The following is a 17,992-nucleotide window of genomic DNA, read 5'->3' as shown; positions in this document are numbered from 1 at the left end:
GATGCATTGCTTAATTTGGTCTTAAGCAAATTGAATGCATTCTCTTGCATTCCTTCCCATTTAAAAACAACATTTTTTTCACTAAGTCATTCAATAGTTAGTTAGGGTTCTAAAATCATTTATAAATCTCTTATAGAGGTTAGCTAACTCATGAAAACTCCGAACTTTAGGTGCACTTTTTGGTGTTGGCAAATCCATAATGAATTTAACTTTGTCTCTATCTAATGCTATTCTACTTTTATCAACTATGAAGCCAATAGAGGGAACTTTTTCCATGCAAAAACTACCCTTATTAAAATTAAATTTCGCTTTTCTATGTGTAATAAAAACTAATTTACCATCCTCCAAATGCTCAAGCAAAATCTTCAAATAAATTATAATATCATCAATATAAATAACATGTTTTCTCATATATTTTCTCAAAACATTATATATTAAGCGCATAGGTGTACTAGGAGCATTAGTTAACTTAAAATGCATAATAAGCCATTCCTACAATCCAAACTTAATATTGAAAGTTGTTTTCCATTCATCTCCTACGTGCATTCTAATTTGATGATATCCATATTTCAAAATAATTTTTATAAATAGACACGAATCATGCAATAAATCAAGCATATCATCTAACCTAGGAATAGGATGTCGACACTTTACCGTGATTTTGTTGATGACTCTATTATCCATGCATATGCGCCAAGTTTCATCTTTCTTTGGCACCAATAAGTCTCGTATAGAACATGGACTCAAACTTTCTGGTACATAGCCCTTCTCCATGAGCTCCTCCACTTTCCTTTGAATTTCTTTTGTCTCGATTGGATTGACTCGATAAGCTGGCTTATAAGGAATGACAGTCCTTGGAATGAAGTCTATTTTATGTTCAGTACCTTTAATGTGGGAGGTATTTCTTTATCTTGAAACATGTCTTCAAATTCCTGTAAAAGAGATTGAAAAACACTAGACAAAGCCAAGTTGTTATAGTTAGAGACCAAAAATCCTTCATTGTACATAAGTACAAAGATTGATTTTTGTGAAAACCTTCTCACCTCTCGAACGGTAGCCAAAGAACTATCTCTCTTTCTTTTTTCTTCAATTTCATCTCTTTTTTCATTCTTCTTTTTTTCTCTTTGATTTTTCTCTACTTTTTCACTCAACTCTTGTTTTTCTTTTAACTCTTTTTCCTCAAACTCTTTCTTTCTTTCCTCCAACTTTAATTTATCAGCAAATACATTTGCAGAACTCAAAGGTACAAGAGTGATTTTTCTACCATCTTTTACAAAAGAATACCCATTCAAATAGCCATCATACATAACCCTCCTATCAAATTGTCATGGTCGGCCAAGCAATATGTCTCCAGCATGCATTGACAACACATCACAAAGAACTTCATCTTTATATTTTCCCAAAGTAAAAGATATTAAAGCTTGGGAAATTACCTTCATTGTTCCACTATCATTGAGCCATTGGAGCCAAAGTAAAAGATATTAAAGCTTGGGAAATTACCTTCATTGTTCCACTATCATTGAGCCATTGGAGCTTGTAAGGTTTAGGATGATCTTGAGTTGAAATTTGCAACCTTTTGATCAACATAGTACTTACTACATTGGTGCAACTTCCACTATCAATGATAAGACTACAAGCAGTCCCCTTGACTAAACACAGCGTGTGAAATAGGTTGTCTCTTTGATCATCAACATCATTCTCCATAACTTGAGTTTTAAGAAGTCTTCTTGTAATAAGTGCCAAATGAATACCATCTTCCAGTTTCTCCTCATTCTTCTGGACTTCTTCAACTAGATCATTGATCTCCCCTTCATTTTCCTTGTCTTGGTTCATGATTGTACAAACAGTTGTGAAATATGTTTAGGACGTCAGACACTCAACTCACTGATTTTACACTTAGGGACACTCGTGTTTATACACACAAAGGTAGGTTGTTTGGGAAAGTGACTAAATTATGATCAAGGTATTAATATATGGGTAAAGCAATTCTTATGGTAGCAAGCTATTCAAGGCAATCAAGATAAATTAATTATGAAGTAACAACAAAATAAAACATGGAGTGAACAAATAAATAAGAGGCAGATATTTTTGGATATAATTGCACACTAAAAAAAAGAATTCCTAAGAGAATGGTCGTGAAGATCGATCACAACAATTCCAGATTTATATGCTTTAAGGAAAAATGAGAATTGAAATTTATTTGATCTTCAAATAAACGTGCAAATGATCTAATAATAAGGATTTATTAAGAGCAATATGATAAGGATTTTTTTTTTCAAGCTCTAAATATGATTTTTAAGAGGATGCTAAGAACAAAATAAAAAGATAATGAAGAATGATGGACAATAGCGGAAATTAAAGATAATATCAATTCTAGAGTCGACCACAAAATGCAACCTAGCTCTAATACCAAACTGATAAGGCAACACTAATCCTCAGTGATATGAATCCAACAACTGATCACTTCCATGTACCCAAACGAGCAATTACAAGAAGCAATACAAAGAAGATTCAAGTATCAAATCAAGAAAATAATGGAGATGTTGACATTGGAAAATGATTAGAAGACTTGCCTTTGGTAATTGAACTACCAATTAAGACAATTTATGAATGCCTTATTTTCTTCAATTTATATTTAATAGCATTTATTAATAGTTTGTATGAATTGCCTTATTTTCTTCAATTTATATTTAATAGCATTTATTAATAGTTTGTATGAATTGCCTTATATTCTTTAATTTTTATTTAATAGCATTTATCAGTGGTTGGTGGCTGAACTTTATTTTGGTAGGGTTATTTTTTGGGCCTATTTAGATGCATGTAATATTCATGTTTGGAGAAATTTGGTTGAATACAGAAAAAAACCTTTGTTTTCTTGATACCCTTTTGGAGAATTTTGGTTGAATACAGAATTTTGGAGAATTTTGACAACTTTTTCTTCACATGTTCATTGAAGTATATTGTATGATTGGTGTCTCTTGGTTCATATCATTAATGATAAGATAAGGAATCAATACAAGGGGAATAAAATTCGAATTACCTTGTTGATCGAATATCTCAAGGCAAGAACATTGTTTGAGATTCGAATCACTCCACAAGCAAGATTGATCATGTCGAGCTTGAATGATTCTACATGCAATCTAAACTACATAGAATTGCAAATAAACTTAGCCATTGGCCAAAGAAAGCACAAATGCTTCTTTTATATATATTTTCCAAGTCTACTTACAAATCCAACATACATGGCTTTATATAGCCTCAAAAATGAAACTATTGAAGGCATTTCAAGAGTTGTAACATTCATACTTAATGATCATAATTAGCCATTAGGTAATTGTAACCTAAATGAAATAAAAAGTCCTAAAATACAATAACTCTAAATTAGTCTAAATTGTAACCCACCCAAAATTTACAACAATCAAACTTTATTCTTCTTCAATGTAGCATAAATTGAAACATTTTTTGATAATTTTGACAACATTTTCTTCACATCTTCATTGAAGTATATTGTATGATTGATGTCTCTTGGTTCATATCAACGTCAGATCTATTGAAGGCGCTGTCAAATATGTATGAAAAACCATCGGCTATGAACAAGGTGTATTTGATGTGAAGATTGTTTAATCTACAGATTTCTGAAGGTGGACCTGTTCCTGATCATATAAATGAATTCAATATGATCATAAGTCAACTGAGTTCGGTGGAAATTAATTTCGAAGATGAAATTAAAGCATTGATTTTGATGTCATCCTTACCCGAGTCATGGGATACTGTTGTTGCCGCAATCAGCAGTTTCCGAGGATCTGATAAACTGAAGTTTGGTGAAATTCGAGATGTAGTTCTCAGCGAAAGTATTCGCAAACGGGAAACTGGAGATTCATCAGGCAATGCTCTCAGTGTTGATCGAAGGGGAAGAAGTAAATCAAAGAGCTTAAACAAACATGGGCGGTCAAAATCTCCAAATAGACCAAACGTAACGTGTTGGAATTGTGGAGAAAAAGGTCACTTTCGGATAGGTTGTACAAGACCAAAGAGAAAGCAGAATTACAAATCTGGAGATGATGATGATTCTATAAATTCAGCAGAAGACATTGGGGATGCTCTAATCCTCAGCGTGGACAGTTCGATTGAATCCTAGATTTTGGATTCAGGTGCATATTTTCATTCATCTCCAAATAAAGAGTTGTTTCGGAATTTCAAGTCTGGAAATTTCGAGAAGGTGTATCTTGCCGACAACAAAGATTTGGAGATTAGAGTTATTGTATTTTAAGTGGACATTAAAGGATGTTAGATATATTTCTGGTCTAAAAAAGAACCTGATCTCTATTGGTCAGTTGGAGAGCACAGGTTATGCAACAAAGTTAGGGAAGAGTTCGTGGAAGATTATGAAGGGTGCTACGGTGGTAGCACGTGGCTTAAAATCTGGAACCTTATACACCACTGCAGGGTGTATGAACATAGCTGCTGTTGCTGAGAGTGTTTAAAATTCAAGACTACGGCACAATAGACTTGAACATATGAGCGCGAAAGGAATGAAGAGGCTAGCTGCGAAAGGAGTTTTAGAAGGTCTGAAATCTGTTGATGTGGGTCGTTGTGAGAACTACGTTATGAGCAATCAGAAACGAATTAGCTTCACAAGGACTGCCAGAGAATTGAAGAAAGTGCGATTGGAAATTGAACCATATGTGGAGCAAGGTTCGACGAAGCAAGTGGGAGTTGAACTTGAGTTGCAGGAAAACTCACTTAGTAATGTTGTAGCATATACTCATGAAACTTTTGAGACTACTGCTGAGGAACGAGATGTGGAGCAAGGTTCCAAGACCACGAAGCAAGTGGGAGTTGAGCTTGAGTTGCAGGAAAACTCACCTAGTGATCTTGTAGCAGATACTCAAGAAACTTCTAAGACTACTGCTGAGGAACCAGATGTGGAGCAAGGTTCCAAGACAACAAAGCAAGTGGGAGTTGAGGTTGAGTTGTGAAGAAAAACACCTAGGGATCTTATAGCAGATACTCAACAAACTCCTGAGGTTGTTGTAGAGGAACCAGCAGTAAAGCAAGTGACACCTGAATCGGTGTTGAGAAGATCATCCTGTACTATCAGGTACCAGATATGTATGTACCTTCATTACACTATCTGTTGCTAATGAAAGGGAACCAGAGCCCTTTGATGAGGCCCTACAGTTGGAGGATACAACCAAGTAGAAGCAAGCCATGGATGATGGGACGTCTAGGCTTCAAATATGCGTTGTACTGAGGCTGAGTATGTTGTGTTTAGATCTTTCTCTTATTCGACGAGTTGAGATTATGCTCTTCCCTATAAATGCCAGTGGATCAATCTTCTAAGAGTCTTGCTGATCTTTCTGTTGAAAATAAATGTGTAACTAGCGCAGCGGAAGTATTAGAATTGACTTTGATCTTACTTAGAATTAGAATTAAACATAACTAAATGTTAAACAAACTACATTGAAGAAATATGGAGAAAGTTCTGGCAGATCTTTAATCTACTTGCTCTAGCTTCTCCAATACTTGAATCTCATCTATTAATTATTCTCGTTATGAATCTAACACATGGTCAAGGCTTGCGGGAGCTTCTTGAAAGAAAATTTGCAAGGGCTGTTAAAGGAGATTTTTATAGAGACTTCTTGAATGGAGAAAGTGTGAGATACTTTTTGGCTCAACCCGACCATTTATATTATTATTACAAGCAAGTTCATCCTTCACTAGTTGTTGGTAATTTCTCAATGCCTAAAGTGTCACTAACTCTCTCATGAACAATTTATTTATGATCCAACCATAAACAAAGTTCCTCGAGGGTCGATGAGAGAGTGTGGCTCCATTGTTCAAGTCCCGAAATCAACACTTCAGGAAACTTTAAGGGAACTACTCATCTACTTATTCTACATGGGAATGAGTGAATTTCATCTCGTGAAATTATATTTCCAGCTCCCTATTTGGTCGAGTCCCCAAAATAGTAGACATTAAATTTGCTATAAACGTCATTCTCGCCCATGCAAATTAAAACCCTCACAGGCAGGAGTTCATAACTCACTTAGGAATAAGATCGAGTCGCATATGATCATCCTGTAAAATCTTAATATTCTCGATTAATGAATTTATACACATAAAAAAATATTTTCGTGGTCTAGTCTTATACAAACTCTTTGTTGTATAGGATATGTTAGGATCGCACAACAACGCACACACTCGATCTAGATGAACACAAAGAACAGGATAGAGAAAATTGCAAGGAGAACTCTGGCTAAAGGATTTATATATTGATGACTTCAAGTATGTACAGTAAGAGAGAATACAGAGAATAGAAAGTTCCATTTTCAAACCTCTACCGGACGAGATATATATATATAGTTCAATTTACTATATATAGTTTTACCAGATTTAACCATCTACTATATATAGCTATTTATTATATACAGTTTTACCAAATTTAACCATCTACTATATATAGCTATTTACTATATATAGTTTTACCAGATTTAACCATCTACTATATATAGCTATTTACTATATATAGTTTTACCAGATTTAACCATCTACTATATATAGCTATTTACCATATATAGCTTTACCAGATATACGACCATGAGCATCTTCATGGCACCATATCAATTGAGGCTTTGCACAACCTCAATATTCTAACATCAACACATTTTGTCAACATGTTTGCTAGATTCTTTGCACCCTCTATCTTCTCCAAACACATCACCATCTTTCACTAACCTGCAAGTGAAATGGTATCATCTTCTGTGTTTCTCTTTAAATGATAGACCGGGTTCCTTTACCAACTATATGACACTCTGACTATCTCTATAAAGAATATCTTCGTGCTACTTCTTACCCATTCTTCAAGATAGTAAGTCATCCATATCGTCTTCTTTCCAGCTTCAGCTATTGCCACATACTCAGCCTTAGTACAACGCATTTTTGAAGCCTAGACATCCCATCATCCATGGCTTGCTCCCACTTAGTTGTATCCTCCAACTGTAGGGCCTCCTCAAAGGGTTGTAGTTCCCTTTCATCAGCAACAGATAGTGTAATGAAGGTACATACATATCTGGTACTCTGATAGTACTGGATGATCTTCTCAATACCGGTTCAGGTGTCACTTGCTCCATTGTTGCTTCCTTCGCAACAACCTCAGGAGTTTGTTGAGTATCTGCTACAAGATCACTAGGTGATTTTCTCCGCAACTCAACCTCAACTCCCACTTGCTTTGTTGTCTTGGAACCTTGCTTCACATCTGGTTCCTCAACAGTAGTCTTAGGAGTTTCTTGAGTATTTGCTACAAGATCACTAGGTGAGTTTCCCTGCAACCCAAGCTCAACTCCCACTTGCTTCGTGGTCTTGGAACCTTGCTCCACATCTGGTTCCTCAGCAGTAGTCTTAGGAGTTTCATGAGTATCTGCTACAACATCACTAAGTGAGTTTTCCTTCAACTCAAGCTCAACTTCTACTTGTTTCATCGAACCTTGCTCCACATATGGTTCCATTTCCAACCGCACTTTCTTCAATTCTCTGGCGGTTCTTGTGAAGCTAACTCGTTTTTGCTTGCTCATAACGTAGTTCTCACAACGACCCACATCAATAGATTTCAGACCTTTTAAAACTCCTTTCGCACTCATATGTTCAAGTCTATTGTGCCGTAGACTTGAATTTGAAGCACTCTCAGCAACAGCAGCTATGTTCATACACCCTGCAGTGGTGTATAAGGTTCCAGATTTTGAGGCACGTGCTACCACCGTAGCCCCATTCATAATCTACCACGAACTCTTCCCTAACTTTGTTGCATAACCTGTGCTGTCCAACTGACCAATAGAGATCAAGTTCTTTTTTAGACTAGGAATATATCTGACATCCTTTAATGTTCGCTGATTTTCTGCCGGAGTTTTTATGCAGACATCTCCTTTTTCTTTAATCTCCAAATCTTTGTTGTCGGCAAGATACACCTGAATCCAAAATCCAGGATTCAATCGAACTGTCCACGCTGAGGATTAGAGAATCCCCAATGTCTTTTGCTGAATTTATAGAATCATCATCATCATCTCCAGATTTGTGGTTCTGCTTCCTCTTTGGTCTTGTACAACCTGTCCGAAAGTGACCTTTTTCTCCACAATTCCAACACGTTACGTTTGGTCTATTTGGAGATTTTTCTCGATTCTTTGATTTTGATCGCCTATGTTTGTTTGAGCTCTTTGATTTACTTCTTTCCCTTCGATCAACACTGAGAGCATTGCCTGATGAATCTCCAGTTTCTCGTTTGCGAATACTTTCGTTGAGAACTACATCTCGAATTTCACCAAACTTCAGTTTATCAGATCCTCGGGAACTCCTGATTGCGGCAACAACAGTATCCCATGACTCGGGTAAGGATGACATCAAAATCAACGCTTTAATTTCATCTTGAAAATTAATTTCCACCGAACTCAGTTGACTTATGATCATATTGAATTCATTTATATGATCAGCAACAGGTCCACCTTCAGAAATCTGTAGATTGAACAATCTCCGCATCAAATACACCTTGTTCGTAGCCGATGGTTTTTCATACATCTTTGACAGCGCCTTCAATAGATCTGACGTTGTCTTCTCCTTGATAATGTTGAACGCCACGTTTCTGGATAGCGTCAACCGGATCTGCCCCAAGGCTTGTCGATCCTTGAGCTTCCACTGTTCCGTGGTCATGGTATCTGACTTCACCCCCAACAGAGGTTCGTGAAGATCTTTCTGGTACAGATAATCTTCAATCTGCATCTTCCAGAAACCGAAATCGAATCCATCGAACTTCTCAATTCCAATCTTTGAACTTTCCATCTTCACAGATCGTGGTGAATTTCACCTAGCTCTAATACCAGTTGTTAGGATCGCACAACAACGCACACACTCGATCTAGATGAACACAAAGAATAGGATAGAGCTATTCAGTTTACTATATATAGCTTTACAAGATTTAACCATCTACTATATATAGCTATTTACTATATATAGCTTTACGAGATTTAACCATCTACTATATATAGCTATTTACCCATATATAGCTTTACCAGATATAGCTTTACTAAATATAGTTTTACCGGATATAACCGTTGACCAAGCTATAAATAAGCAGCAGGCTCCATAATCTAACATGATACACTCAGTCACATGTCAAACATAAACGATTTGGATATAATCATTTGTAACAATTACAAACTAAGTAGTATCAATAATGTTATAAGAATAAGAGATCAAACTTTATCCATATACTATAGACCCTTTAAGATATTACTTAAACATGATCCTCTTGTATGTCAACCACATATTGTTTAAGATTACATCAATGACCTAGGAATCTTCCTACCATGAATAATATTAAATTTTAAATAAAATAATCAAAGTTATAACTAAAATTAAACAATTAATTACCAGATTTTATGGCATAAATCTCAAAACTCTCAATGCCCAAGATATTCTTACATTGTCCCCACTTTTTATGTTACCCTAGTTTACCTTAGTGGCCTAGATCATAGATTGTAGCGTCTTGGTATCCACTTATTCCAACACTTGTTCTTAGCGTGCCTTTCCTTATAAGGAATTTGAACAAGGTCGATTTCAATCAAGACTCTACCTTCTCTACCACCTCGTCAAGTACCACTTCAGACTTTAGGGTACATAATCTATCATCATGCAATAGAATCTAAGTTATTAGGTATTGTAACCGATTGTAACCTAATTAGATCATAAGACATAATTAACATATGCATATAATTCACATAAAGAGTGAGATCATGCCTACTAACCTTACAGCTTACACACCTTGTCAAGGCAAAGTGTTGCAAGGTGTCACGGTCATTCTTTTTCAAGGCGTGTTGCTTACGGTCGCGTGTCAGATGTCCGAGTGATGCTTGTCCAGAACTTATTGTCCACAACAGCAAGTCCGTTCCAAATCCTTTTACTTGCTTTCATGTTAGATAGGCATTCACTATTCTAGTTCTGTTAGTACGGGGGCATCACCTGTCAACAAAATCATGTTTACACCCGCCAGGGCTAAAATGCTCTAAAATATATTATAGGGTGATGAAACTAGTCGTCAATTCTTCCTACTTCGGTTATATGTTAGCAAAGTTGTGGTTATTGCTTATTTTCTTAGCCTATAACATTGCTTTCTTAAAAAATGAATAAATAAATCAATGCATTTTCTCGCTTACATTTTCTAAAACACTTTCTTTCAAACATGACCAAGGCTTGATCAAATGTCCGAATTGTCTACGACTTACGATTTTCATACTGCTGACTTGTTCATCGGGTTAGAATAAGTGTCGCAAAATCTCTATCCCGCTCCACGAAAGTGTAATTGTGATAAGTGGTATTAGAGCCAAGTTGACTCCTTGAATCGTAGTACATAAACATGTCTGCCGAAAAATAACTGGGCAAGTCCTAATCAATTTGTAGAGATCGAAGATTAGTTACTCTACCTAAGTTGTTCCTACAAGCAGGATACTTACTAGGTATATTTAAAAATTCACCCCATTTTCCTTTCTTTTTCAGGTATTCGCAGGTTGCCGGTCAAGGTGGAGGAGCGCTTGAGAGCTATGCAGTCAGAGAGGGGGTCGCTGTGGAACTTCAGTCTTTCTTTCTGTTTTTCAATCTTCTATATTTCATTTTTTAGTTGTATCCAAATCCATTTTCCCTTTGTAATAAATCTAAAGTATTATAATTGTATTTTAATGTGGTATTGTTTAACTTAATTACATTTTAATTTTATGCATTTTCTTATTTTATTTTATTTTACTTATATTTTTATTTGTTTTCGCTTTCATCTTTTTACTTTTGATCCGAGTTTCAAAGTCTCAGAATTCGTGTCGTGACACCTTGGATTTTCCATACAAGGGATAATATAAAATTATGAATAAAAGAATTATTAAATAATTAATTATAAGACTTTAAGCATAAATGGGGAGACTTGAAGGAGAGGGGGACTATGAATCCTTAAAAAACAGAGGGAGAAACCCATGACAAGGACTTCACAACCAGAACAACTAAAGTCAATGGTCCTCGTCCTACTTCATATACAAGGTGGTCTATCGAGAATCTAAATACCCACAAACGGTGGATCTTCATGCCTTCCAAGGCAAAGCGTCAAAAACCCGACATTGGGGGCCTTAAAGTACTTATTTTCTATAACGCCCCTCATTTTCTTTAACCTAATCAGTGACGTCACCCATGTATACATATCTCTTTAAGCGGAAGCTCATCATAAATAACTTTGGAAGAGTCTTTCATGAAGATTCATGAATCCAAAACAAAACCTAAACTCCGAAAATAAACCTTCAATACTGAATTCAAAATAAATCCAAATAAAACAATACTCAATGCTATAACTTAAAACAGTCTAATAAAAGTAAACTCCTAAAACATCCTATCTCCAATCTCCATGGTGTCCTCAGCTCCGCCGTCAATCGTACATTGGCGCCTTGCCTTTACCTGAAAAATGTAGGTAGCACGTGGCTTGAGTATTTTATGAAATACTCAGTAAGTCACCCCATTGTTGGGGTTAGGAATGCAAACACATGCAACATATGAGCGAGACCTAACTTTTCATAAACTTTTCATAGCCTTGGGCACTTTTCTATTCCGGGTAGGGTTGGATGTGTGGTACTCCTTCACACATGGCCCATGTACGTGTACATGAACCCACCAAGCGGGCTCGTAAACATACCCCCTGGGCCTGACTTGGTTGGGCACAACGTGTTACACGTAGCCGGACACCACAGAACAGAAAAGGGCCCGCATGATATCATGGCGAACATAAATATCGTATTTCATTCTTTCGTAACATAAAGGGGAAGAATCCCGATGCACGTGACATACATATATGCATGAGGTCCCTTAACATATCTAACATGGCATTACATAAGCAGTGCTAACATCGCATATACGTTTCTTACATTACATGGCGTCTCACATGACCCACATTACATGGCATACTACATAACATTACATAATTCATAGCATGAAGGTACGTTTCAGTTGCATAAACATCTCATGACACGACTCGATAATTCTACGTGTATCCATGACATCGATCAACATATTCATGACATATAATACTAACATCTCATTCATAACTTCACATAACATAAACAGTCAACAGTCAACGTAATTCATACATCACATAACATACACAATCTACAATCTATACATCACATAGTCATATCACATAAATATGGTACATGCAGGGGCCACAGGGCACGCACCATCATACAACACGTAGTAAGCTAACTCCAACAGTAAGGTCACTTACCTCGATGGTCTTGGTTGAAGTCACTCACAACGAGCTAATCCCAGCAGTTAAATACATCCTATGATAACCACATAAAAATTTAGAACCTTTCATAAGGTACCCTAGCTAAACCTCATGCTATTTATCAAAATAAACCCTTGATCTAAACTGTCTTTAACGTTTAGGAACCATACTGACCTCGGATGGTAAAAATAAGGGCAGAAACAGCTTCGGAAGGGCCAAAAACCTTGAAATCGATATATTATAGTGATACCTTGCCGCTAAGCCTAGTTGCCGAGCCGGCCAACTAAGCCACCAAGTCGAGCTGCGGAAATTGACAGAACCGAGCCGACCCGCACTGTGTACGCGTGCGAAGCTGCCGGAGCTGCTGGGTGTGCGTCTGCGGCTCGACCCTATTTCAAAAACCTCGCCTTCCTTACCCGACAAGCGACGAAATCCTAGTTTCCGCCTCCCCGATTCCGGCGACACGCCAACGATTCCACAACGTCCTCAACACCGATTTTCAATGGTCAACCTTCTTTGACACAATGATCCTTACATCAATTCCTTACTTCCACACATTAATACCTTACTTCCACTCGATTCTTCCTCCGAAGAGCAACCCCAACGTTCCGGAGGAAAGTTTGGAGAGAATCGTTTTTCAAGGGATGTAAAAGGTTGGGCATAGGAATATAAAACTAATCTCAAGACATTTCCCACTAAGACATGCTAGGATTTTAGGATAAGGAAATTTAGAGAAATAGGAATGTTTCTGTTAGGCAACAAAAGTCTCGCAGGAAATCTCTCGATTTTCGGGGAGATTACATTTAATTATTTATTCTATTTTTATTTGATTTTATTTTATTCCAAAAACTCAAACCGTTACAATTTCTAATAACTTTCTTATTTAAAATTGCACCTTTTTCGACGGGAATAAATACATAACATAATATCTTGTCCTATATAGAAATAAAAATAACAATCAACCAAATAAGGCAAAAATGGAAAATCTGAATCGTTACATTTTCTTTCCAAAAAAGAGTGCGAGAGACAAAAGAGTCAAAAGAACGAGGTCTTATGTACATTGAGGACTAGGTTAACCATAGATCGCCCAAGAGCATAATGGTCAACTCTAGAGCTATGCACAACTTTATGATAGAGAACGAAGAAAAACACTTGATGCATTTGTAAATTTATTGAATAGTTACAAATATGCAACACAATTTTGCTTCTCTTTATTTGTGTGACATCTTTGCAAATAAAAAGTCTCCGACTTTCTATTACATCACTCTACAAATAAAAAATACTATGAAAAATATGTGATAGTGTTTTCTCGATACTATCTTATCGAATGTTTTATTATTTTTAAAATGATAGAGAATCGATATAGAATCAGTATCTAAAAATATAAACACCTAAGTATTAGAAAATTTTTATATTTACCGTGGGACCTTGAGAAGCCCAATAAAAACGTCAATGAAATAAATATTGTGACATTATTTAGTTCTTTAGTTGACCCAAACAATTAAAATTAAACATTTTTTTTTAGAAAATAATAGGTCGGAAAAATTACTGTTTTTTTGGTTAAATTCTCCCCATCCCTTTTTAAGTTAAAACAAAAATAAAATCAAGCTGACAAAAAAAACTTTTTTTTAAAATTTAATAATAGTAAAAATGAGAAACGAATCCGTAAATGATAATGAGTGTCTTATCTTATAAGATAGACTTAGATTTAAAAATGTTGGCACGAGGTAGAGATTTATCTAGGGACATACCTAATTAAAAAAGGTTAAACCGTATAAAAACAATAATGGTTAAATAGAACAAAAATAAAATAGCACTTGAGACAAATGAGTTAAAATTAGAGTTAGAAGGGGAAGCTTTAACCTATAAATATCACTCCACAACTCTTCCATTTTTCTATCACTTGCTTCCTTTTTCTCTCTCATGTTTATCACCAACCCTGGTATCATTAAGTTTTCTTTGGTTCTTCTTGGAACCTTGTATATTTTTCTTTCCCTTCTACTTCTGGTTTTTAATCATGCCTCACCTGCTGGATTAACATTCGATATTGTTAGTCTCGGAGCAATGCTCGAGGAAAAGTTAGATGCCTCGTCTGTGCTCCAAACGGCATGGGCTAAGGCCTGTGACTCTTCTCAACCGGCCACTATTTACGTTCCCAAGGGTATATTTTATGTTCGAAATGTGAGCTTCAATGGGCCTTGTAAGAACAATGCTATTACTGTTCTCATAGATGGAACTCTTGTGGCATCCTCGGACATTCAAGTTTTAGCTAAAACTAAATCTTGGATTGAGTTTAGTCATATAGATGGGCTTTCCATTACTGGCGGTATTATTGATGGACAAGGAACTACCTTATGGAATTGTAAACACTTAGGGAAGAGTTGCCCCATTGGAGCCACGGTATGCAAAATTTGAATTGGCTAGATATAAAACTAAAATTTGAAAATTTTTCTTTTCATCAAAGTTGAAAGAAAATAAATTGATTAATTACAATATTAATTTAAATTTTTACTAATTCTTGCTTTTGGTTGTTTTGAATCGATAGAGTCTTCAAATAAATGATGCACAGAACGTGAACATCATTGGATTATCTTCAATTAACAGCCAAATGTTCAACATTGTGGTGTACCGGTGTCAAAACGTGAATATGACAAGAGTGAATGTCTCCACTGCAAGCGATAGTCCAAACACTGATGGCATCCATGTGCAACAATCATCAAATGTGACCATCCTCAATTCGAGCATTAGCAACGGTGACGACTGCATCTCAATCGGTCCAGGGACCTCCAACTTGTGGATGGAAAGTATTACATGTGGATCTGGACATGGAATCAGGTAGCTAGAAATAGATTTTGATGAACATGTTTAGAAATGTTCTTTCAAAGGGTTTAAATAAATTTGTCATATTAAATTTTAAAAGATAAAACTAAGCGTTAAATGAAATTAGAATGATTAAAAATATATTCTAAAATTATTTTGAATTTGAGAAAAATGATTTAAATTATTTTAAAATTATTTGGGATTAAAATAGTTATAAAATATATTAGGTTGGATTGAAAAAATTAAACCTCATAAAAAATTTAGTATTTTATTGAATGTATTTATAGCATTGGGAGCTTGGGGATGGAGGCTGAGGAGAATGGAGTGCATAACGTCACAGTGAAATCATCTACTTTCACGGGGACTCAGAATGGAGTAAGGATTAAGTCTTGGGGACGACCAAGCAATGGATCCGCTACAAAAGTTTATTTTCAACACATTATTATGGATAATGTGAAAAACCCAATCATAATTGATCAAAACTATTGTCCACATCTTAAAGACTGTCCCGGTCAGGTATATTTCCTCATATATGTTAATTTGTTTCCAATTACTTATAAAATTGAAAATTTAAGGTTAAATTACTAGTATTATTTTCTGCTACATTAAATCACTTTTATGAGTAAAAATTGGGGATGATGGTACCTCACATATGATTTTATTTTTTAATTTATCTATAATAACTCGTATCATTGGAAATAGTTAGCTCTAACTTATATATACCATCTAGAAAATCAGATTTTGAGCATAATTCTAAGGTGATTTCTATCTTATTATTGTATATTTTTTTATCTTATTATTGAATCCGTAACTAATATTTGGTTTTATAATATAATTTTATAAAATTTTAATTTCAAACCTATCAGAGTGCAGTGTTTCATGGAATGAAAAATTTTAGGTCGAGAGTAACTCAGTAAAATAAGTTTACATGGTAAAAAAAATTTTACAGTTGTTTATCAGTTTTCATAACATATTTTGATTGTTCTTCTTTATTCTAATAGGCTTCCGGAGTTAAAGTTAGCGAAGTAACATATGAAGACATCAAGGGAACTTCCGCCACTGAAATAGCAATCAATTTTGATTGTAGTCCAACAAATCATTGCACTGGATTAAGCTTGAAAGACATAAACTTAACTTACGAGAATCACATCGCTAAAGCTTCATGTAAAAATGCGGAAGGAACTACTTCTGGTGTGGTTGAACCTTCTAGTTGCTTAGCATAGGCAAATCTAATTTTGGCTTAACTGGTTGATACTAAGATTAAAGGATAATAAAAATTCTCTAGAGCGCTTATAAATAATTTACTAATTCTACCATAAAAATCAAATAATTTTGACAAAATTTAAAATCGAATAAATGTTTTATTATAGTATGTTATTTAGTGATTTAAAACCGTTGGAGTAGGTCAAGTATTCCCACTAAATGAGACAATCTCAATAAAATATTATACTAGAATAACTCTTATTCGTATAGTTGTTTTAGTAACTATTAATTTGGTCAAGGACATCATTATCGATCTTAATAAATCTTTTTTAATTGTGACGCATTATTTTAAATACAGTAGTTTATTCAAATAAGTAAATCATAGGGTAAAATTGTCATCTATGTTTTTTAAGAGTTCAACTTAATATTTATCCATGCAAATAACTTCCATAGGAGGACGGTTCAAAAGCCACCACGAGCCTCTATATGGATCTCACGTTATGAACCAACGATCGAGAGTATATGATATATTGTCATCTTTCCTTCTCACTAGGCTAAAATCCTTCTCACTAGGCTAAAATCCTTCTCACTAGCTTATTTATCTGTATTCCCCGCTATAATGCCAAGAAATATTTTTTTCGCATGTGTACAAAAAAAAATGCTTCCGTGGAGCAGCTTTTTGAAACTGCCCTAGAATGAACGTGAAAACGCGCCGAAGTCGTGAAATCGAGACCTAACCATCGAATTGGGGCATTCCCCACCACAATGTCGAGAAATATTTTTTTTGCATGCATGCAAAAAAAAACACTCCTGTAGAGTAGCTTTTCGATACTGCCCTAGAACACAAGTGAAAACCCATTGGTGTTGCGAATTCGATACCCAACCATCGAATTGGTGCATTCTCCACCACAATGCCGAGAAATATTTTTTTCGTGCAAAAAAAAAACACTCCCTTGGAGAAGCTTTTCGAAACCGCCCTAGAACGCAAGAGAATACGCACCGGTGTTGCGAATCCGATACCCAACCATCGAGTCAGGGCATTCTCCACCATAATGCCGAGAAATATTTTTTTCGCATCCGTGCAAAAAAAAATCCTCCCGTGGAGCAGCTTTTTGAGACCGTCCTAGAACACAAGCAACACCGCGCGGGTGTCGTGAATTCGATATCCAACCATTGAATTGGGGCATTCCCCACCACAATGCCGAGAAATATTTTTTTCGCATGCGTGCATAAAAAACACTCCCTTGGAGAAGCTTTTCGAAACCGCCCTAGAACGCAAGAGAAAACGCACCGGTGTCGCAAATCCGATACCCAACCATCGAGTCAGGGCATTCTCCACCATAATGCCGAGAAATATTTTTTTCGCATCCATGCAAAAAAAAAAAAAAGCTCCTGTGGAGCAGCTTTTTGAAACCATCCTAGAACGCAAGCGACACCACGCCGGTGTCACGAATTCGATACCCAACCATCGAATTGGGGTATTCCCACCAAAATGTCGAGAAATATTTTTTTCGCATGCATGCAAAAAAAAAAACGCGCTCGAGTCGCGAAATCGATACCCAACCATCGAATTGGGGCATTCCCCACCACAATGCTGAGATTTTTTTTTTTTTTTTTTTTTTTTTTTTTTTTTTTTTTTTTTTTTTTTTTTTTTTTTTTTTTTTTTTT

The 17,992-nt window shown here is 35.6% G+C and overlaps 2 protein-coding genes across 2 annotated transcripts in view; one reads left to right on the top strand and one right to left on the bottom strand.

Moving 5' to 3' along the window:
• Positions 1–4,555: 4,555 nt before the first annotated feature.
• LOC111439590 (ras-related protein RABH1b-like) overlaps positions 4,556–17,992 on the bottom strand; it is a 31,613-nt gene continuing 18,176 nt past the window's right edge. Inside the window, exons 8-10 of the transcript XR_002709819.1 lie at positions 9,100–9,110; positions 5,252–5,256; positions 4,556–4,568 (exon numbers count right to left, since the gene is read on the bottom strand). The gene's annotated coding sequence lies outside the window, so the exon portion shown is untranslated. The remainder of the gene's footprint in view (positions 4,569–5,251; positions 5,257–9,099; positions 9,111–17,992) is intronic.
• LOC111439594 (polygalacturonase-like) lies at positions 14,225–16,344 on the top strand. Its single transcript, XM_023077205.1, has 4 exons — positions 14,225–14,701; positions 14,847–15,136; positions 15,409–15,637; positions 16,123–16,344. Exons 1-4 carry the CDS (start codon positions 14,225–14,227, stop codon positions 16,342–16,344), a joined length of 1,218 nt encoding a protein of 405 aa, XP_022932973.1.

This window comes from Cucurbita moschata, unplaced genomic scaffold, assembly GCF_002738365.1.
Source record: "Cucurbita moschata cultivar Rifu unplaced genomic scaffold, Cmos_1.0 Cmo_Scf00097, whole genome shotgun sequence".
In the NCBI taxonomy this organism is placed as follows: domain Eukaryota; kingdom Viridiplantae; phylum Streptophyta; class Magnoliopsida; order Cucurbitales; family Cucurbitaceae; genus Cucurbita; species Cucurbita moschata.
Note: the sequence above shows the minus strand (reverse complement) of the source record. Positions and strands in the feature narration are given on the sequence as shown.

Bases quoted from the DNA above. Each gene is read 5' to 3' on its own strand.
- LOC111439594 (XM_023077205.1), top strand. From the start codon at position 14,225: ATGTTTATCACCAACCCTGGTATCATTAAGTTTTCTTTGGTTCTTCTT. The intron at 14,702-14,846 runs GTATGCAAAATT...TTGAATCGATAG, and splicing joins GTTGCCCCATTGGAGCCACG to AGTCTTCAAATAAATGATGC. The intron at 15,638-16,122 runs GTATATTTCCTC...TTATTCTAATAG, and splicing joins TTAAAGACTGTCCCGGTCAG to GCTTCCGGAGTTAAAGTTAG.